At 36.3% G+C, this 24,356-nt stretch overlaps 1 protein-coding gene across 1 annotated transcript; it reads right to left on the minus strand.

Moving 5' to 3' along the window:
- Window positions 1–16,513: 16,513 nt before the first annotated feature.
- Window positions 16,514–23,634, minus strand: LOC127617923 (protein odd-skipped-related 1-like). The gene is made up of 3 exons (XM_052090093.1): window positions 23,390–23,634; window positions 18,862–19,573; window positions 16,514–18,230 (listed from the first exon to the last, which is right to left on the minus strand). Exons 2-3 carry the CDS (start codon window positions 19,521–19,523, stop codon window positions 18,098–18,100), a joined length of 795 nt encoding a protein of 264 aa, XP_051946053.1. The 5' UTR covers window positions 19,524–19,573; window positions 23,390–23,634; the 3' UTR covers window positions 16,514–18,097.
- Between the last annotated feature and the right edge of the window lie 722 nt (window positions 23,635–24,356).

Here is a 24,356-nt window from a genome sequence, read left to right on the forward strand (position 1 = left end):
GCAGAGGGCAAATTTTGTCCCGTAATTGTAAAGTTATTTTATGACACTGCTGGCTCCTCATTTTCAATTTTTTCAGGGTTCCCACCATAATGAAAAACCCAGAAATATCAGGAAATGTTAAAATAGGGATTTCCAGGCCTGTAAAAGTCATGGATTGGCTAGAAATTGCTCTTTGTGAGTGCAGTCTTCATACATTCTTCTTTATTATTGTTAATATTATATCCAGTAATCAAGTAAAAGTTATGGAAATTCATCTATTCAAAAGGTATGGGGACCCTGTTTATATTGTCATCTTATTTCTTCTTTTTTGTGGATTATTCATTTAGCAATATAGTGTGCAAAATACTTAAAATAAATTAAACGATAAAGTCAGAATGTTCTGTTTGTAAAGGTACAGCCTTGCTAAAAGAATTTCCACCAGCTCCAGTGCTGAGAAAGTGATGATGGAAATTGGCATTACTGCTCTGAGTTCGAACATGCTGACATGCACAAAGCATACATGCACAAAGAGATCCACACATTACATGAGCCTGTGCAGATGAGGGATGTTGTGAGATTTTTGTATTAAAAAGCATCAGCTGCATTCAGGCGAAAGTATTTATTTGTTGGTAGTTTTTTCTACTTCAGATTCAAAAGCTGCACATATTTCTGGCAAACATTGCCTTCCTGTACATTTATACATAATTAAACAAACATGTCGGTGTTGCAGTAATCTGTCTGCTGCTAGCCAACTTCCAAACCTGCAGAATGTCAGGCCCAATTCTGTTCACATCACCCCGCAGGACTCCAAAAGCTCACTGTATTCAATGGAAACATTTCAATAGAACCATTTCAGGACGACCCTCTCTGACCCTCATTTTCAGACCCACCTGTATTTGCAAAGAAACAAACAAAGTTTTCATGTTTCCAAGTTTGAACAGTAGAGGACAATAAACATACAAACTTTCTGTTTGAACGAATTATGTGTCCATATTGAAGACATCATAACAAATAATTATTTGCAGTTCAGTTAAGAGCTAAAAACTAGCGGGTAAGCACTAAGCAGTCGAAGTGATGGGGACTGTAATATTTACACATCTTAATGGGCTGGAGGGTTCAGGCAAATGTAAATTGTGGAATGTAAATTCTTTCACAATTTAATGTCACAGTCGTAAACATATTCCAGAAATCATCATTAACGTGTTTCTTATTCTATATATACTATATTTATGTTTATATATTGTATTTCTTATGACCCACAGATCTCCATGTGCAGCTCGATCTAATATATGTGTGTTTTAGGGCAAACACATGTCAATAAGTGTTGATACAAAGATGAAAAAAAAAGAGAGAGTAAGAAAATCACTGGCCTCTCTATTGTCTTGTAAAAGGCATGAACGCCTACATTATTGTGCAACTGCTCTGATTTATTTAGGCTTTTATTTTTATGGCTCCATATGTACTTCCTCTCTGTATTAAAGGGCCAACATGCTGTATGAACCATCGGTGGCAGCCAAGCTGGAGTTCGATTTCTCCAGCAATCTGCTAAACATTTGGTAGACCCAGAAAGTCCAAACAAAAAGGAAGGTAATAAGCTAGCCACATTTATATCAGCTATTTATAGGAGGGTTCATGTAGTGCAAGAAACAAGAGGCATTAGACTTAATCTTTTCCTTCATGAATACAGCAGATTGTGTCCAGTAGAAATGTTACCACTCTTGCAGTAGGGGTGGGATACAGCAGTATAGCGACATCTGGGTTGCGAATAGGTATGAAGTTATGAGTTGGTTCAATTACATTTCAAAGGGAAACAATAGGATTACAAAATGATTCAAGATGCATCACCATTTTTTTTAATTCAATAAAGTAATGTTAGGTAAAATAATGTGATACTTTGAAAATGTAAGTCCTGCACTGTGAATCGCATTTTTAGCACAAGAATGTTAATGACGTGGATCTTCTTCTTATTATTCTTGTCGATCACTCAGATGGACACGCCGGTTCTCTGCGCAAAGAATACTGATATACTGAGTGTGAAACAGAGAATATAGCCATAATTGTATCTTTCTTCATGAGTTTGTTAGAGCATAACTGTCCACAGAAATCACTTTTGATCAACTTCAATTCTCTCTGCCATGTGTGCTCAGTGTAGTCTGTGGTCAGCCAGGCCTCTGATTAGTGTGGTGAGAGTGACTGTGTTCAGGTTTAACGAACAGACCACAGTACTGTAGGGTCCACTCTTGAAGACAGCACATACAATCTTTACAATGTAACCAAATCCACTGTGACAAATCAACCTGACTGAGGCAAGCAGGCAGGGGTGGACTGGCTGTCAGGAGCACCTGGAAAACACTTTCGCTGTGGGCTGCTGTGTAATTTGGACCGGCCCGTTGCTGTGCAAGAACCGGCCCATCCTATAGGCAATATACTGTAGGTGGCCACCCTGGGCTCCAACATGCCCATGTGGACCCCATTACAGAGAGAAATCTCTGTAAGGTAAAGACAATAAAATGGCTTTTATTTTCAAAAACCGCAATGTCTTTTATTTTGAAATGAATTACATATTGTAACGTATTTCCATTTATGTACATTCATTTCGTACATCGTCGAGTATAAGATGAGCTCTGAATAATCATAAAATGACAAAAAAACTGCAAATTACTACAAATAATAATAACAGCAGCATATTTTAAAATATGCAAATAGTAAAGCTTTGAGCAGTGCATAGGCATTTGCATCATTTATTCATACCTCATGGAGCTGAAGTGCAGCTTGCTGAATAATGATAAAAATGCGGAAAATAAGTCATGAAAAATATTACTTTGTGGCTATTTGAGTCTTTGAGGCTTACTTTGTTTAAAGGATAGCAGAAACAGTGCTTGTCAAAGCATTGGACTTTTCCCTTTTTCCTCAAGAATAATCTGGGGAAGGAATTAAAACACTGAAGATATAAAAACGCAACAAACTGACATAGAGTGAAAATTCAAGCAATTAATCTGCAAAGATCTACACTTTAAGAGGTATATTTATATTTACATCTATTTATAATAGTAATGTTTATATTTATATATGTACATATTCTGGTCAACATATTCTTGTTTTAATTACTTTGTATTATTATTATTTTTTTTTTAAACATTTACACATATTAATGTGAGTAATTGACATGAAATTTTAAGCACTGTCATCAGTGTCCTGCTGTGTGGCACTTTCTTCCTCTAATTATTTGAAACATAATTTTATGATCTTGTATAGCTATATATACATATATAATATATTATTATTCTACTTGTTGTTTCCAAAACCTCATATTAACTATGACAATAGTTTATTTGCACTTCTCAAAAAAAAAAACTGAAAGGTGATTAAGATCTTTAAAAGCTTAGAATAAATGCTGACTTGTCATCACACTTTCCCTTGTACATTCAAGTACATTTTAATCTAACACCTGTATAATGGGGAAAAAGGTTTTCGGACATGTTTTAGTCTGAGCCATAAAGTGCTTATTTTAGTGCACATTTACAGTGGTTTTGTATATTTTAAAGTTATGAAAATGTTTGCATGTTGTCACGACTAGCAGTCAATAGAAATGTTTTTTTTTTTTTTTTTTTAACACAAAAATTTTAAAAGAGCCAGAAAATTAAATCAATGAGCTGGTGTGTTATGGCGTGGTGTGTTGCAGACCTGGTTTGGTTCGGCCACTCTGGGCCAGAAAGTTCAGAGCCTCTTTTTAGTCCCAGTCCGCCCCTGCAAGCAGGACTCAATGATTCTCCCTGAGACCTGAGTGTTGGAATGTTATATGCCTTTTTTTTTCTTCTTAAAATGACTCCATTACTGAAGAATGCAAAACTATTACAGGCAAATATGTTTTTTAACCACTTTTTCAAATAAGTGCTATAATCTTGTGTGCTTGTCTGCTTGATCAGGCAAACAGGAAGACACTGTTAAAACAAACATTCCATTCCATCTGCTCTATTCTGTTCTCAAAATATTGTATTTGTTCCTTTCTCTTGTTGTATTAAAAGTATAACCCTGCATTAATTTGTCATTATTTAATCACCTCACTGTACAATACAAAAATAAACTTTGAAGAATCTTAACATACATTGACCATGACTATACAGTAAGCTCCAAAAATGACACCTAAAAGCACCATTAAAGTTGTCCATACCATATGACTTTTGAACTATTTTTGAAGTCTTATGAAGACCGGAATTTGTTAGAGAGAGAGAGCGACACATTATTGAGTTGCAGTGAGTTGCTATGCTCACACCGCAGCTGAATATGGCTCAAACCTAATCTCAATTAACCTCAGTCAAATTAACCTCACTAAAATGACCATGTAAACAGCCAAAAGAGCTTTGAATCTGACATTTTCAAACCCGATCTGGGCCACTTTCATATGTGGAAATAAATTGGATGCGTATCTGATTTTTTCCAATATGCCTCCAGTTTGAACAGCCAGGCCAGATATAATGTGATTTTTCAATCAATCAATCTAGCTCAACCTTTAGCTCAACAATTGCTGACATATTATTAGCTATATAGGCATTAAGTGTCGTATCTGCTTAAAAAAACCTTCTAATTACATTGTATAAATACAATTTAATAAATTATTCACACTAGAATGATGCTCTATGGAGTGTGATCGGCATTAGGGTTAATCTAAGAGTGTCGGCTGTTCAGACCAGTGTCTGATATGGACCACATTTAAAATGTCATGTGAATAACCTTATAAAAAAAATCAGATTTGAGCAGAAAATCAGATTTGAGCAGAAAATCAGATTTGGTTCACATTCAGCCGTGAACATGGCCCGCGAGAACTGGATCAGTCTGATTCATGAACAATTTGTTCTTTTGGGTCGATTCTTTGCAATGAACTGGTTGATCCACCACGAATGATGATGAATTATCTGTTCTCAGTGTTTCTCTAGTTAATTGCTCACTAGTCGGGGAGGATTGTTGAAAATTGTGCATTTATCAAAATAATTTTTTTGAGACTTATATTTTGGTCTGAAGCTTCTTCACACAAAGCTTTTGTTTGGCTTCAATGCTTATAATATAGCATACATGTCATATGGGCTTTTTTCAGAAGAAAGAAAGTCAGGGTGAGGAAATAATACTAGAGTTTTCATTTTTGGGTATACCATTCCTTCAACTGAAGAGGAAAGGCAACAGAATGTGTTTGTCGGTGCATTAACAACACAGAAGAGGGGAATTATTTCTAACAATCGCTGATTATGTTAGATCGGATCCAGCTAAATAGGTTTTTAAATATCTCTGCTTCTACTGGGGCAGAGACATTACAAACATATTAGAATCAGTTCACAAACATCTAATCCTTCATTAGAATCTCATTTGTGTCTTAATTCATGCTGGATTGCTAAAAGTCTGGAGTGAATAAAAGATCTGTTTATGTCATTCCAGATTAAAAGCTGTTCTCGCTCTTTTGATCAAATCAGCCCTGCTTCAGTGTTGTAGTTCTGTAGTTCCCCTCGAATTGTGTAGGGTGAAGATATTTGCCGTTTGCCTCATATACACAAGTAATCATTATTTTAAACTTGAATTTAGCCACATGAGAGGCAATACAATTTAATGTTTCTCTTGTTTGCAGAGCAAATTTACAGGTTGAATTTAAACATGTGACACCGCTGAGCAAGGATTTAAGTTAGTTTGTCCCTAATGACCAATTAAGCAATTTATTTAATCATTTGCCTTAGTTCAGCTCAAGCTGCCAAACAGTAATGTGTTGAGCCAGAGAGTATGGGGTGTAATAACTTGTTTGAGGCTGCGTATACAGCAAAGGGTCCTTCCAAAGGTCTCTGAAACTGCCGTGGCAGTGCTTTAAATATCTGACTGAACTAGAGTGATCCTTGTTCAGTTCCTGGTGGAAAAAAAAACTTTGAGAGTTTTATGAGAGGACTCAAGGTGCTGATTTGTATGCTGTTTGTCTTTTCTTCCATTAATTCTCCAAACACCAGGTAAATAATACAATGCAATACAACAGCTAATATAGAAGGCTTTGGTCATCAGGAATTCGTCCACAAAAAATGACACTATTTCTTTTATACAAAGGCTTTATATTAACAACATGCATTGTGTGTCTTCAAGAGTCAATAGCAATGTGCTGAATGGAGAATCTGGCTTTAGTGAGTGTTAGAAAGTTATTTTTTGCAAAGTATATGCACAGATTTCAAAGAGGAGATTAATTTGATGAGGACATTGTTAGAAAGTTTAATTGGAATTCCTGCATTTGATTTGTGGAGCATGAAAAACTACAACACACAGATTTGAACTGGATTGCCGAAAGACATCAGTTTGTGCTTTTAAACAGAAACAAACTGAATCAGGATCACAAGGTCACACTAATTTAGGCTATATGAAAATAAATACCTACAGGACATTACAAGGAAATGTATGCTTAACCAAAACAAACTGCACACAAGTTTTGCATTTGATAATATCAGTGGTTTAATTTAATCAAACAGCAGTGATTAATTGTTAACATTGTTTTGACCCAGCCAAAGAACCGTTCCATGGCATAAAAGAGAAACTATTTACCCACCTTATCCATATTTTTACATTGTGAAACGAGAGGTTCTTGATTGAATAGGAGTGAGCTCCATTAGGTGCTTTAAAACTGGAACCAAATAGTCTCTTATAGTCCAAATGTACAATATCTGCCCTTGAGCTTTGATATGGAGGCTTGATAAATTAAAGTCCCAGCGCAATGGTATTTAAACGAGCTGAAATTACCAAGCAAACTGCAAACAGGGCCGTTTTATCCAGCAGTTTTTGACCAATAATGCCTCGGATTTCACTCCAGGGGTAATTGCTTTCCTTCTCTTTGGCATGCTTTAACGTTTCTCAAGGCTCCGCACCCAGTCAAATCATACTTCAATTATATTCCTCCTTGTTTCTTGAAATTATATCATAAACTGGTTTTATTGCAATAAATTTGTATTTCATCAAATAAATCTGAATCTTGGGCATGAGAACACTTCTGTTTTTGGATCAGACAGGTCTGAGGTAATGTGCTGTGTTGGACAAACATCCTCCACAATCATTGACTGTACATTTGATACATTATTTGGGTTTATTGGTTGATAAATGTGCCTCTTTTGATGCCTCTGTCAGATTGGTTGTTGTTCCATTTAATTCAGTTTTATCTGTTTGTAATTTTGTTACATTGACCCATTGCAAAGTCAGTACCGCAGGAGGACTTTCTCTTTACTACCTGCCTTTACATTGTGCCTCTCAAATAGAATCCAAAATGGTTTTCCTGCGTATTATTTCATTTTAAAACACACATTTACAAATACACATCCTCATTTAAATCCAATCTGCCTCATTTGTAATTGCAGTTTCTCTATTGATAGCTCTGTATTTAAAGAGCAGAGTTAGATTTTCTGCAGGTGAAACCTTCTGCACTCTTTACCACAGTGGTGTGAAAGCACTTGAAGGGTTTAGAATGTGGTTGTGATCATGTGGTTCTCCTAACAGAAGCTGTGCACTTTGTGTATCATTATCGGACTGCTTTTCTACAATTTCACTAGGCCATTTCTCCCTGCTCTTTTACAAGATGAAATTTCCTTAATGTGTTTTGGATTCAGTCTGCATTTTCTCATATTTTCAGAATATCCATGAAGGGTATTGAGCAGTTTGTGTGCATCTCTGAGCCACAAACCTCGAGCAATTTGTCTTAATTTAGACAATTGCCTCTCAAATATATGTCACCCTCTGAGGTTCTGTGGTCAGTGAAGACACTCCCAAAATGAAATCAGCTAAGAACTGAAAATGATGCCAGATCTAAATTATGTTGTTTAAATTTCTTTACCTCAGACATGACCCTCAATACGTGCCCAGTTAAATTAAGTTTGTAACCAAAAACAAAGATGTTGAAGTTTGTCCTGAAATTTTTGGGCTATTACAGGGCCTGAATGTTTCCCAGTCCAGTCAACTCTAATGAGAGCTAAGTTTTCAGTTGCGCCTCTGCATAAAATAAAAGTCACTTCAAATTAAGAAGAAATATCTGACTGAGGTGCATTACAGCAACTGGCACTTTCACAGTCTTAGAGGGGTGAATTTTTTAAATCAGTAATGTTACTGTGATAGATGATTATTTATGCTTTATGACTTGAAAATGTGTTTGATGTGAGAATTTATGCGTCACTGATTATTTAGGTTATTCCAGGGGCGTAGGAATGATTTAAAAAGTGGGGTGGGCACATTAAGGTATGGGTATTTGAAAAGCTCTAATTATCTCCCAAAAGTTGCTGAGACAAATTTAAGGTGGGTCTCAATTAGCTTTCTAGTTCAGTTGTAAGTAAATAAAACAAAGGCTGTCCCTTTTTCAAATTTGTTCCAGTGCTGAATTGGTTGCACCCAGGGCCGGAGTGGCAGTCGGGAAGATCGGGAGAATTCCTGCTAGGCCGGTCAAAATTTGGGCCGGTAAGGTCCGCATGTTGATTAACAAACTTTCATCATATGTCGCATAACAATTGCAAGCAGTCTGTAACATCCGGTATTTAAAGGATCAGAATTGTGTTCTGTAATATGGTGGACACAGTCTGTATTTTATCATCTCACACCCAAACAAATGAGAGAGTAGCCTGTGAGAGACGAAACTGATGTTGCTGATGTTGCACTGCTTCATCAGAGTGCAGAAGGTTCACGGAAGATACATCGAGAACAGATACGCTACTAATAGCTGAATGGATGAATGTGCTTCAGGTACAAGATCTTCACAAGTTTAACACTGACTGCAGTCTCACAATCTCAATCAATTAATCGCTGAAATCCTCTTCCCTAGCAGTGCAGAATGATAATAGCATAATTATTATTTATTTTTTTGTCACAAAATAACAGAATACTTAAAGTAAACGAATACAACTGCAACGAAATGACACGGTAGGAAAATAATGTGACTTTAAAAGATAAAACTCATGAAACACACTGCACAGGGAGTCTTAAATGTTGTATATTGTGATAAAACCCTCTTAAAGAGACAGTAAAGATAAAAATAACCCTCTTAAAGAGACAGTAATCTTTTTGCCTTTGCCCTGAACATTACATTCCAAGTAAAAGAAAGTACAAATGTGTTATTTTTAGACTTTTATTTAACTCGTATCATTGTAAAATGGCACATTTTTGAATGGCATGTACAAATTTAAAAATAATCACTCAACCTTCATTGTTTCACTGGATCTGTTGCTATTTTAATTATATAAAATACAAAGCACTGACCATTTAAAGTGTGAGCCTGTACATCTTGAAAGAGTTATAAACATTTACAGTTCTACAGTGTTATTATGTGCCAAGATAGTGTTTAAAATAAACAGTTTACCCAAAAATGAAATTTCTCTCATCATTTACTGTCTTCTGATGAACTCAAATCAGAACTCAGAAGGAACAAAAATCACAGAAATGCAGCATTAAAGTAATCCATACAACTCCAGTGGTTTAATATATGTCTTCAGAAGATATATGATATGTGGGGGTGAGAAACAGATCAATATTTAAGTTCCTTTTTACTATAAATTCTCCTCCCTGTCCAGAAGGGGGTCGATGTGCTTATGTAAATCACCAAAAACAGAAGAAGAACTCTAAAGAGGGAAGAGCGCTTATGAAAGTGAAAGTGGAGATTTATAGTAAAATAATTACTTAATTATTGGTCTGTTTCTCACCGCTTCTCATTTACTTGCATTGAATGGACCAACAGAGCTGAGATATTTTTCTAAACATCTTCATTCATGTTCTGCAGAAGAAAGTCATACACATCTGGGATGGCATTAGGGTGAGGAAATTATAAAATAACCCTTTAACATTCACTTATTTTGATAACACATAAAATGAAGTCTCATGACAAAGTGAAAATCTTAGTGAATGTCGTATGTGGTATAATGACATGGAGAGCTTAAATAATTTGAAAGTAATTGCATATATTGCATATTTTTGCTGTGATCTATTGTTATCATCTTCACCTCCAACCCCCCTTTTGGGTGTGGGCTGACTTGGACATGAATCCCACTCCGGCACTGGTTGCACCCTAGAAATTCCCAGAATGCACCATAAAACCCAGTGAGCACTGGATGTTCTTTATATTCACCAGAAATGTCATGTCTTTGAGCACAAACAGTATTTCATATTGACATTGTACTTTTTAACATCTGCACCAAAAATTCAAAATTTTTAAAAACCAGTAGAATCCAGAAAAATATCAGTCATGGTGTGTTGTACAGTACAACAGTGTGGTTGATAAATGCCAGCTTAAATTTCATTCAAAACCTCTAATTATGTCTCAGGTTTACTCATTTGAATATCTGATCAGTTTTGGGTGTAATCTGATTAAATATTCACTATTACAGTTATTGACTTACAGCTAGGATAAGTACATTTAAGTACATTACTTTGGTAAAGCATTTCTGAATTAATATTATGTAAAACATGAATAATGTTCATATGCAGTCTATTTTCATTTCTGTGATGGCTAAAGAGTCTCTAAATAGTCACTGTAATGTAGATATGAGGTGCTAAGTGTATGACTTGAGTGCAACAATGAACAAGAAGGAAATATAGACATTATTTAACATTTTCTGAGTGGAAAGAGTTTTAAAAAGTGTCTTAAAATAATAATGGGATTACTTTTTAAATTAAGTAACCAGAGTGTGTTCCCCATACAATATAAAACAATATAAACTGCCCAATAACTCACAGCTAAACCACCATGGTACGATGCATCATTGGAGAAATTAACTAGCTACACACAAATGTTTTCCCAATCCGTAGTAACTGTCGCACATCTGTTGTTCAAAACACGTTTGTTTAACAATATAGAGCTGTCTTTAATGAAGTTACAGGGGGGTGGAGGAATAACTTCTGTGAATATTAATTTATAAACGCTCATTTACACATACATCAGAAAGCCATTTAATGCGTGAAAGCTGCTGAAGACAGGAAAGCTGCATGCACTATGTAATGCAACAAATACAAATACATATGCTGCATTAGATGGGTTTCTCTCTACATCAGATGCACTTGAGTACATAATGCACATGCACACTCTTTAAAAACATAAACCCATAAAAGCTGCATTCTCTGACAGAAACTGTGTGTGATGAAGCACTTTCTCTTAACAGCCTTTATTTAATACGTGATATTTCAGAATGCCACTTTTTGCTAAACTCCAGTATTTTTTTTTTGTAAATGCATGTAAACATGGTAAAGTGTTGACTGAATGAAAGATATATGTATGCCTCAGCTATGGCAAATTATATCCATACAGCAAACTAAAGAGCTGTAGTGCCAGCTACACAACTGTGTGATGCGTTTTGCGAATGTTTGTTGGAACTATGGTTTTGAAACACCAAATCGTTGAACAATGTTGGTAACTATGGAATTTGCAACCATTGTTGGCAAATAATGGTTTTTGGGAAATGCACCCCAGTAAAGTAATCCAATACAATATTTGGGAAGTAATTTGTAATGGTTTACATTTTTAAGTAATTTCCCCAAACACTGATACTGATTCATGGCATAGAGAACTAGGGATTGGACTGAGACACCCTATGCATTTTCTGATTCCAGTGTTATTCAACTTGCTTTAAAAACTAACATATTTGTACAGATATCAATAATATTTCCTATGCTCTCTCTTTCGGACACACTCACAGACCGGTTTTCTGGGCATGATGAGTTACCTCTATCTTTCACCTCTTGCACAAGCAGACAAACAGCTCAAAACTATATTTATAGTATGCAGTTGACAGTGACAATGTGTTCGTTTGGCATGTAAAATTCAAATGGTCATTGACCAATCTAAATAAATTTAAATCAGGACCAGATTTCACCATCCTGGACTTCAAATTTGTGAACAATTTTAATGTTGTAGGCCTATGCTTTAACAAACTGTAGCTTTAAAAGTTTGTAAAGTTGTGTAAACTTTAATATGTTCAGATTCAGATTTGTATAGATCATTACCATTAACCTGTTGTAAATAAACTGTGCATTCAATGGCCTCAACGTTTTAGACCCTTAATCGTATTTATATGAATGTCATTACATTATATGACAAAAAGGTCAAACCAAACTGCATTTACTTCAAAGAAAGATAGCACAAGCACACTTTTGCATGTGCAAACCATTGCACATGAGGTTTGCAAAGTTTAAAATAAGCAATAGATATACTGTTCAAAATTAAGGTAAAACATATTTGTACACTGTCTGGTTGTCAAACTAAGTGGAACATCAAATGTCCATATTTAATGTGATCAACTACATCTGTGGTTATTCTGCTTGTGCACCTGTATGTACTTGGGGGGAACTGACAACATACATTCACTAAAGTTTCATAAAGTTCACTAAAACACGTACAGTTTAAACTTTAAAAATGGTGCAAAAAAAAGTTGTTCGTTTTAGTAAAGGTCTAGCAGCATTATTTGTTTTCAGATGCCACTTAGTTTTATATTTTGTAATGTAATGCCTTGAAATTTAAGTTTGGCATAAGTGTCAAAATACTTTTGGGACCAATGTTGGAGTGTGTGTGTGTGTGTGTGTGTGTGTGTGTGTGTGTGTGTGTGTGTGTTTTAATGGCCACATCTTGCTGGCTTGACTTCCTCTTCCTCCAATCTGAGGAAGCTATGGACTCAGGAGGCCTGTGTGTGTCCGTCTGTCTGTCAGTGTGTCCTCTCTCCATCCTGCTACCCTGCACTTCACCCCATCCTGTGCATGTGTGTTTGTGTCCTCTGGTCTTACCCTGTCATGAATGTGTATGTCACCTGCTCCTGTGCCTTAAATGTGTCAACGCAAAGCCACTGTCTGCCACTCCAGATGACCTCCACGGACATCTCACTAAATCATACGATGACCAATGACAGTTACTGAGTATGTTCTCACTGCTTATGCAAGTGCAAGTGTGTATCCAGCTGATATATTCTTTATTGCAACACTGCTGTGTGTGTGTGAAAGAGAGATTTGGATTTACAGGAATATGGTGGTGTTGTTATTGTTAGATTCAGTTGCGTCAGCCCTCACTCATGATGTTTAACGTGTTCCATTGTAATGGAAAGCAATGGGGCAAGTCTGAATGTGTGTGTGTGTGTCCCTGGCTCTCTCTCAGCAGGGGGTGAGTTAGAGATGCCGATGGACTGATGTGTTCCGGGTAGCCAGAAGAATGAAGGACAGGGCACACCCTCATCCTGTAACCTCTCTTTCTCTCCTCCTCTTGTCACCCTCCCTAACCCTTAGTTGTCTTTACCTAAACAAACATGTATCGAGAGGGGAGTCCAAGGAGTGTGATAAAAGATGAGTTGAAACACCATCGGTTTAACCATAGGAAATTATATAAAGGTTAATACCACTTAATACCACCTAATTATTTACCACCAGCCAGCTGACATGACAGTAGAAGTTGTTTATGTGAAAACATTAAGGATTTATATAAAAATGAGGTGAAAAACTAAGATTTCATATCTGGTTTATAATTTGATTTGCGATGATGTTACATGGTCAGTTTATATTGTTTCATTTAATGCCACTCTCACAACCTTGTCATCTACATATATAAGAAGTAATAGATAATTTTGAAATTATAAAAATTTGTTCCCCACAAAAACATTCAAGCATGCAATTTAAAAATGTCCATGTTTGCCATTAGTGTTACAACCCACCTTGGTTGTAGGGTTGGTTGTAAGAACAGCCCTGCTTGTAGTGACACTAATTTACAAGGCTAATTAGTAGTAATTTCTAGATAATTTGTAGCAGATAAATATTGGTACCTTATATTAAAATTCGGAGAAAAAAAACAAAAACAAACAAAAATAAATAATATATATATATATATATATATATATATATATATATATATATATATATATATATATATATATATATATATATAAAAATATAAATAGATACTGAGTCACCAAAGACCCTTACCAAGGTTCCCACTCATACGTATATAGAATTAGAACAATAAGCTTATGACTCAAAATTAATCAGAATCAAGCAATGATGTTGGGCTGCTGTAATTCATACCACATCCGAAGCATCACAGCGAGTTTGTTTAAAGAATATGATATATGTCAGAATATGCATAAACTTTTGTCAGAACTGATTTTATGCTTCAGTGTGATCCTTTTTTAAACACTAATGAGTTTTCATGCACAACCAATCCTGCCTTTCCTAAACATATGCCAAAAGCACCCAAGAATGAGGCCTGATAAGTCATGACATGTTGTAGCCAGTTAAACCTTCCCATATTAAAAGGTGATAATCCTCAGATCTTTGAACATATATATATATATATGAAATTTTAGGAGTGGGTTAATTGATACTGAAGTTTTGAGATTGCAGTGAACTCGATTTTTTGGAATGACTTTTTTTTTCATCAGGTTCTGTGTTTGTATCTCTCCTGCAGTGGGCTGTATTTTAGATTGAAGTTCTTAATTTAAGCAGTGTTTTCTTCTCTCTCTCTCTCTCTCTCTCTCTCTCTCTCTCTCTCTCTCTCTCTCTCTCCTGCTGATAGAATGGTTTAACTTCAAGGCAGGATGCATTTGCACATAATGAAACATTTACCCATGATGCTCAGCTGAAGACAAAAACATTGCCTTAATTGACAACATCGACTGGTTCTTTTCGTGACATTGACAAAAAAACACTATTGGCTGAATTGTGCCATGAACTATCAGTGAGTTTGGTATCAAATAAAAAAAATATCTATGTTTGCGGTGGATGATCCTCACAATTGAGTCATAGTAACATAAAAACCTAAAGATTTAACATTTTAGAAATGTTTATTCTACTACTATTTACTCACTCTCATGCCACCCCAGATGTTAATGACTTTGTTTATTCTACAGAACACAAATTATGATTTTTGAAGAATATCTCAGGCCTGTAGGTCCATACAATGCAAGTGAATTGTGGCCAGGCCTTTGAAACTCCAAAAAGGAGAAAAAGTCATCTTAAAAGTACGCCGTAAGTCTCCAGTGGATGAATTAATGTCTTCCCATGTGATACAGTTAGTATTGGGTGAGAACAGACTTAAATGTAAATGTAACTTTATTATAAATTATATTATTTGTATTTATTATATTATTATTAGTATTATGTTATTTGTCAATTGCCAATGCAGTCAATATAATGATTTCAATCTTGCTTACATTAATCGAGTTTGAAATCTGCTGTAGAGATATTTTTTGTGTGTTCCCACCAAAAACCAACTAGATCACTTCAGAAGACGTTGGCCTGGCCACCATTCACTTGCGTGAGGGTGAGTAAATGATGAGAGAATTTTCATTTTTGGGTGAACTAACACTTTAATAAATCGCTCCTTAACTTTTGTTATAGAAAATGATTTATAACACAAATGTCAAAAAAGATTAGTTTCAAAGCCTGTAAATACAATTGTAAATTCCATTATTAATAATTATTTACAATAATAATAATATTAATAATGATTATTCAAATGATGATTATTATTTTATTGCATTAGTAATTAATATAATTAACTGATCACTGTAAAGTATTATTATTATCATTAATACATAATAAAATAATAATAATGTTTTAAAGTGTTTGAGAATTGCTTCATGAACCTGTATTATGCTTCTAATCACACTGTAAAATGATGAGTGTAATTTTGAATCTTCGGCCCACTAACTGCTTTCTTGCTAGTCAAGAATGATGATGTCAGAGCAGAAATCATGACAGTGCACAGAAACTCACATCATACACAACCTACACACATACCACATACACAAACACATACTTTAGAATGCCTGCGAACCCAAGAGACAAGCTCTGGGTGTAGAACAAAAACTGTCATAGATGTTGTGAAAGTGATTGGCCCCCTTACCATAGCAGAGGCCATAAATTTAATGATGTGGCCTGATATTGGAATGGTGAGCTTTTAAAGATTCTTCTGAGTTGTGCATGGGTCCAAGTTTGTGTTATGAAATATTGTTTCGGCAATGAACCAATTCATTTGGGCCCTGTAAGAACACTCTTAGGAAAAAAAGGTACTGTTTAAAGTACAAGGCCGTCACTGGGGTGGTACCCTTAAGGAGACAAAAAGGGAGGAGTATTTTTCCCCCCAGTGGAACAAACATATAAATTTGCCTTTAAAGGTACACTTTAGTACCTTAGTGTACAATTAACTACATATACATTTTAACTAGAGGTACAGAAAATGCCCCCTTGATGATACCACCCCTCAAAAAAATAATGTTCACCCTAAAAATGAAACTTTTATCATAATTTACTCACCCTTGTGTTGTTCTAAACTCATATGACTTTTTTTCTTCCGTTAAACACAAAAGGAGATGTTTGACAGCAGACCAATGTTAGTTTTGTTCACCATTCAATTTCATTGTATCTATTTTCCATACATTGATCGTGAATGTTTACAGAGGGTAACATTATGTCTAGAATATCCTTTTATGTTGCATGGAAGAAAGAATGTCAACATGAGGGTGAGTAAATGATGACAGAATATTCATGTTTTTTGGGTGAAATATACCTTTAATACTGTTTAAATAGATAGCGTCTGATATCACCTTGTTAGTGAGTCTTTGCCATGAAGAGCCACAGGATCTAACACTCTTGATAATTCTCTGTCTGGAACAAGTCCTTTAAACTCTCCAAACACTTTATTCACCCTCTGAATTGTGTTTGCAGTCTATTGATACATTTGTGCCCTCTGATGGCACTGAATACAGTGATTTACAGGCACTGCAGTGATTTAAACTCAGAGAAAGAATTGTTCATCCTACTCACTAATGAGGACAGCAGCAGATGTCATCCTTCGGCAAATATGATGTCAATCCCCTGTGTTCAAATTGTGGATTGTTTAATGATTTATTCACTGAAGCATGGAGCACAGTTGTTTATCCCTGCTTATTGGTTGATATTGAATTATATTTTGTGAAGATAAAACTCTCTTTATTTGAGCCAGTTGCATCCTTCTATCGCCAGTTTAAACAAGTTTCTATTAGTAAACATTAATACTAACATTAATACTTTTACAGCATTTTGTAATCTTGGTAAAGGTTTATTTGTACATGCACATTTTTTTATTTATTTTTTTACAATAAAGTTGTAAACCTTTATTTGAACTATCATGAACATTATATAATATTTGTATTGAAATGTATATATATATATTAACCAAGATTAATAAATCGTTTATTTATTATCATTAATTCATCATACCTAATTAGCAAATGTTAATGAATATAACCTCATTGCAAAGTGGAATTAAACAAGAGTTTGTTTTGCTTATTTTTCTCTCTCTCTCTCTGTCTCTCTCTCCCTCTCTCTCTCTCTCTCTCTCTGTGTTGAGAGGAAATGTTGCATGTGAGTTAGGGGTATGACTTGCATTGACTTCCAATAACATGCCTATAATAAGGAAATGACTATTTATTTTCAAAAATAAGTTTAAGAATCCAGTGATATATGTAAATAATCAATAATCAGATTAAAGTGCCAAATATCAGTTATACAATAGGGAATCTGTACAAAAGGAGTAATTACATGATTTGAGTGAGTCTTTGGATAGAAGAGCTGACAGCTCCAAACTTTGGGTTTTAAATGTGAGAACTCTTGTGGGCTCTCATTAACTGCATAGGTTTCAAAGAGACTGCCTTCTTCAACAACAATTTCAAAAATATCTGAAAAAAAAAAAAAATTAAAGTGTACAAAAATAAAACAACCAATCATTCAGAATGGAGCAGTGCAGACTAAAATCACATATTTCACAATAGCTGTCCTCATTGGTGTTGGTGCTCTGGATTTATCTGTCTTGGTTTTTTGTTCTTTTCTAAACAAATAAATGTGACATACTTATATCCATGTAATAGCTTCTGCTGAGTTCCGTGACTTCCTATCTCCATTCTGTTGTATCAGTCAAACATTAAGGCATCATGGATGTAGGTTATGGAATGGTGCCACTTCAGTAAGCTCTTTGGTCAGGACTAATCCATCTTTGGTGTGTTAAGCCATGTGCACAAGTCCACAGGACCTTAAATGTACTCTCTGTGGCCTTGGAATGACAATGTAATTGGCTGGCGTATCTCTAGGGTTGATTTTACAGCGTCCCTGTTGATTGAGGCAGATGCCTTCACTTTATTTTTGCTGGTTTAAGCTCCTTGACTTGCATGTGTAATGTTTTGTGGACAGCAAGAGTTCTGGACTGACAGAAACCCTTCCCACACTCTTGGCATTTAAATGGCTTCTCTTTGGAATGGATGTACCTGCAGAGAAAAGGGAAGACAGGAGAGAAAATGGGTGTGGTTTGTTAACAAACTTGAACATTGTTGTTCATCATAAACAACACAGATCTGAAGTTGTCTAAGCTTTCCACAGATTAAATATTGTGAACTTCAGTATGCTGCCAAAATGTGCAGTGAATAATTGAGCCAATAGTGATATTAAATCTCAGCTAGTGCAAATAATTAGCTGCTTTGTCATGACAAATCTTTGGGTCTGCAACTGTTAATTAAATTGCAAATATGATATTGCATAATGTGTATTTTGTGATAATTGTTAGTGATAGCCAAGAGCCAAGATTGTATCATTGCTGAAGAATTGGAGAAGATTGTTCAGCATGTCTCAACTAATTTCAATCATTCTTATAGTCCTGGAATATCAAATGTCATAAATCACCAGAACAGGGGTGGTTTGAGAAAATAAAAACTGATTTGTATGTGTGCATATCTGTTGTGCTTGAGGCTTTGCAAGGCACACCTCATTGACATTAAAATAATAAGATCTGCAGGTAGTGAGTTTGTGGGTAGGCCACAGATTTTATTACTTTATGCTTTATGTATATATAAGCAGGTATGAATTTCAATGTCAACTCCAAAGCTAACCAGTTGTTCTTACCTGTGGTCTCTCAAGTGGTCCTGCCTCCTGAAGGCCTTATGACAAATGTCACAAGTGTAGGGCCGCTCATCTGTGTGTGTGCGCTCGTGGATCAACAGATTGTAGGACTTGGTGAAGTGGCGGCCGCAGAACTTGCACACAAACTCCTTTTTTGTCTTGGATGGGAGTCGTCCACGGCTGGGCTTTCTTTCCGGTGAGGAGAGCTTGGCCACATCCAGCAGGCAGCCTAACGAGGGCGAACGCACATGCCCCCCATTAGTGCTCAGATCTTCCGCCTTCAAGGCGTCGTCCTGCGTGGCAGCCGCTGCTAGGTTTGCAAAGTCAAAACGGGGTTTGTTCTTGGAAGACACTTCAGAACATCTTCCAAGGTACTCCTGCTTGCCAGGCTGGATGAGGTGGGGGAACAGAGGGATTGTGGGTAGAGGAAAACGGGCATCCACCAGGCCAGGCAACTTGGAGAAGGTGCAGCGTGGCAAAGTGAAGGGTGGGTAGCCCAGAGTCCACTGGTGTAAGTGGACAGCATGGAGGGCACTGAAACTGTAGATGCTTGGCATTTGGTCAGCAGGCAGATGTAGCCCGTTTGAGGTCTGAAGGAAGGAATAGTTTGCCAACTGCAGAGAGGGATGAAGGGGCACGGGTGCTGGGAGTGTCTTACTGCCCATGACTGACAGATGAAGTGGATATGGAGAATTCCAGGAATGACAGGAAGTTTCTATAGGAGAAAAACATAGAGATACAAATGAGTGGAGAGGTAACGGCAGTTAACACCATTGTGACTGCATCAATCCATCTATTGTTATTGTTCAACTTTATTGTCTCCATCTGAACCTTGAGAATATCTAACATCCTGAACGATGTGAAACATGGTGTATCAAATATGTTACACCTGCAGACGTCCAGTGAGAAACCATTTTCCATTATGCTTACATTATATAATTTGCATTTATCTTATTTGTTTTAGAAACGTACAGGTTAGAGGGATCCGGGACCCCTGGGACAGGACACCCCCCCAACCCAAGTGAGGCAACTTGTGTCTGACATATTGAAAGAGCAGACTACAGCATGAACATGGAGCAATGTTTATGCGCATGTACATTTTGGCGTAGGCGTTTTCTGAATGCCAAAAATATGCCCATGGCCATAAAGGGTGAGACAAAGACAGCAGGCAACATACCAGCTTCAACTGTTTAATCAAGTTGGATGAACAGACGAAAAGCACAATAACTCCTCTTTGTCTCATCAGGGACTACATGTGCACACACAAACAGGCTTGGTGTGTTTACAGTGTTACTCATTACATCTGGAAGATTTTTGAAGCATTTGTGTGTAAGATTACTGTGAATACAATATGCTACTTTAAGGATTCCAGATAGGGTTCTCGTTATGATGGAGAATAGCCTAGAGCTTAAAAATTCTGACAAAATTCAAAAAGACAAATTTTTCAAGTTATGAAAGAAAGAAAGAAAGTAAGTATGATTCCATGTATTGCTGTCTAGAACAATCAGGATACTGAGCGCAAGTCTGATCTGTGGTAAATAAAAAGTGAAATAGCTCTAATTAGTCTTTCTGAAGCTCAAGGCTGCCCTGGGGATTTGGACGCTCTGATCATGGTGCAGAAGTAATTGACTTTTACTTACGGGGGTCATTAGAGGAGATCAGGACTCACTCCCGAGAACAGGCTCGTACCCTTAACCCCTTGAAGTCTACATACTTTGATACGAGTGATGGAGTGGAAATGTGTCACCTGAACTATCCGCTTAACCGTTAAATCTAACGCCAGTTGACAAAAAGTAACCCTCAGACTTATGAGCATCAGGGAGCTCAGACATTTCTATATTGTGGGATTTTACAAGTGCTTAGACATTTTTCTGGGACAATTAGTGGGATTTGCGCACCGTGCAGAATAAATCACACCAGATTTTGTCCCCTACGCCATGCAGGCAGAATCAGTGTTGTGGGGCCAGAGACGCCTACCACAGAAAAGGTGATGAAAGAGGCTCAAAAGTCATACTGCAATTTGTTCTGTTCTACCCCCATCCACCCAGGGGCCAGATCCCAAGATGGACAGGGGGAAATTCAGTTCCGCTCTATATTGGTACAAAATATATGTTGTTGTTGTTACTGGTTTTTTAAATAAAAAAAAATATTCAATAAATAATGTAATAAAAAAAGATAACATGATGTTTGTTGTCCCACCTATGATTAAATGCGATCTATGTTCGGACACCCGAACGGCACAAGTATTCAGCCAAGCACAGCCTTGGCCTACTAGCAGACGCAGGCCAAGTGCCCACAGTTCGCGCCCATAATGTGGCCTCTGTTAAATGACCCTCTGTCAGTAATGTCCTTATCAATAACTGATTGCTCAGATTAAAAACTTTCATCAGCAGCGCATTGAGCGGGTGGATGCCTTCAGTAGGCCTATTTGATCTTTTTAGACGCGCTCTCGGTGTGAATTGGCTGGATTGATAATCTGGCATACCGGGTATTTTCACGCACTTTGGGTCCGATTAGGGGCAGACTGGCCATCGGGAGAACCGGGACTAAACTGAAATGAGCCGCCGCGTAATGCAGAACGGGCCACAAAACGGCGCCGCGATGTGCCGAAGGGGGCAGCGATATGCAGAAAAGGACTGCGACATATCCCGGGCCGATTTCTCTTACCAGTCCACCCCTGATGTGCGCCTATGAAGATCACAGAGAAATCTCGACGTGTATTACAGGAATTAATCACGGTCTCCCGATTCATGCGTTAAAGACGGGCCTCTGGTCAATTGTGCAACGATTATCAAGTAAGTGTATGTTTTCTTTTATCCGCGCAGCCCCCCGAGAGGATGTGGTCACTTAACCCTGGGGAGAGGGAAACACACCATTCATTAAGCACTGTGAACAAACACTTTACTAAATATACAAATCTGTTTATCCAATCTGGTGAAGGCCTACCTGTTTTTACACTTCGATGTGTTTGCATTTTGATGCAAAGTTATAGTGCTACTGAATAATAAGGAAAATATTTGACAGTGTATATGATACAATTGTAAATAACGGCCATAACATTATGTGTCAGGCTGAAAAGATCACAATCCAAATACTATTTTAGGCCAATCAAATTTGTCTGACGTCATATCAAACATTCGTTGTATGTTTTTTTCAACAAATAATGCAAACATTGTTTCATGTTTTCTTATCATTTTAAAGCATTAAACGAGGAAACTAATTTCAGGAAAAAAATATTATTATTATTATTAATAATAATATTAATACTATTAGGCTACTAGTAATAATCATCATAATAAATAAGTCTCTCGGCCTAAAATATAAATGTTCAGTTGCATATTTATTCGTTTAGTTGCATAATTTTTTATTTATTTATATATTTGTATACATAGCCTACGTTTATTTATATTTTCAATTTGTATAATATTTTATAATATAATATTTTTCATATTTCAGTTTGGATATTTGGATATTTAGTTAACGTTAACGATATACCAGGACATCTTAAATGTAAAATTAAACTATTCAACCCAACATTAACGAATTCCTTTATAAACACTTGTAGTATTTAACATTATTTACAACACATTTATAGACAACTGCATGACTATAAAATACATGGTTTTCGTTTACCTAATATTGAATATGTGGAGCTACAATTGTATGGTAGATTAACAGTCGTACAGGATTTTCTTAGGTCATTATTACCGCTGAATATGTTTTATATATATATATTGAGTTTTGCTGCTTCTGGAAGTCATAATGTGTATGAGGAGCGCTTACACTAAACAGTATTAAACGAATAACAGCACGTTTTATTTACTTAGGCCCTACATCATCACTGGATGACTGTAAGGTCCACTCAAAGCATAAATGACCCAAGACCACTGACCACACAAGACCATGCATGTTTAAAAAAAAAGAAAGTGTTATGGACTAATAGAAAAATCGAAACTTTGCAATTTGCTTTGTCAACAGAAACGAATGTATTTTAATTGCTATTTTTGAAACGAAAAACATCAGATGACAAGACCTGCAGAGACTTTAACATTAGAGCGGACAACATAAGCATTTCTCAGACTTATTTCTGCGAATCTTCATGTTATAATTTATTACTAACTCTTAAACATATATTTAACAGCGTTAATACCTATTAACATCAATTAAATGTTGGAATGCGCGCATTGTTTGAGGCATCCCACCTGTTGATCACTGACCCGATCACTTTTTAAAAGCCACATTAGCTAACTTGCTACGACTTTTATAGGCTATGCTTTAAGCAACAAATTATATTGGAATAAGGGAATTACAAGTCGATATCTGATCCTAATTATATTTTTGAAGTTTTCCAGGTCCAACATCACGCTTTACAAGCAATGACTCGCAGTGAATTCATTTTTAACGTTACACATTTGTTGTTAACGTCTATTGGAGGAAATCATTGCCAATACACTAACTAACTTGCAATCTGCCAATAAAGTAGAAGGCAGATACTTTGCAAAAATATTCCAGAATGTGAGAAAATGTTTACCAGCTTTTATGGTGAAGCGGGACGACCCGAAAAGTTTCACAGTCGTTTAATCTTCCCACAGCGGTTGCAGCAAAAAGTTTCACAAGTGCAAAACTCTCAGTCGATACGGAGAAAAGTTTGTCTTCCTCGGCATGTTCTCGCAGCAGAGACAAGGAGAAACCCTCGAAGTTCGCACAGATGTGCTCCAGCGGTTGTGCGCTGCGAGTATTTGATCACTCGGGGTAGAAATTCTCTCTCTCACACACTTTCTCTAGCTCTGTCTTGTGGTCCCAAAGTCAAACCGCCTCTTTATTGTAACCTAACCCGCGACGTCACACAGGCAAACCCCCAAGACTAAAGTGAAGTTCCATCCACTGGAACAGCAGTGCTCAACGCTAGAGGACACAACCAGCAACAGACATGAGCAGATAGCCCGCATATCAGAGGAATTAGCTTTATGTAACTTTTGAAACTTTTATAAAAAAAAAAAAAAAAAAAAACAAGAACAAGAACAACAACAACAACAACAATTGCACGCTGAAGAGGACATCTAAAAGAAATAAATGTTTTAAATTGGATACATTTTTTTTAATTAAATGTTAAGTTTGGTAAATGTGTACAACTAACATTTTAGTATAACAACAGCAATAATAATAATAATAATAATAATAATAATAATTAAAAAACAATTATCAGACTATTGCTGGACATATGAAGAAGCTTTTATTTCTACAACTATTCGAACAACAACATAGGCAAATTAAATCAACGCTCACGTTAATACAACAAAACAGAATGTCTTTTATAAAATAAGCTTCTGTGTGAGGTGGGGTGGCAACAAATCAAGCTTCGATTTGTATTAATTAAGGTAAATATACAGCTGTCACTTTTAACTTTGGCATTCCACGTGAAAGAAATGAGAGGCCGATTTTAAACGTCCCAAAACCATTAGTCAGTTTGTCACCCCGATCCCAGTGAAGACAGATTA

The sequence above is a fragment of the Xyrauchen texanus genome, chromosome 24 (genome assembly GCF_025860055.1).
Source record: "Xyrauchen texanus isolate HMW12.3.18 chromosome 24, RBS_HiC_50CHRs, whole genome shotgun sequence".
Taxonomy (NCBI): domain Eukaryota; kingdom Metazoa; phylum Chordata; class Actinopteri; order Cypriniformes; family Catostomidae; genus Xyrauchen; species Xyrauchen texanus.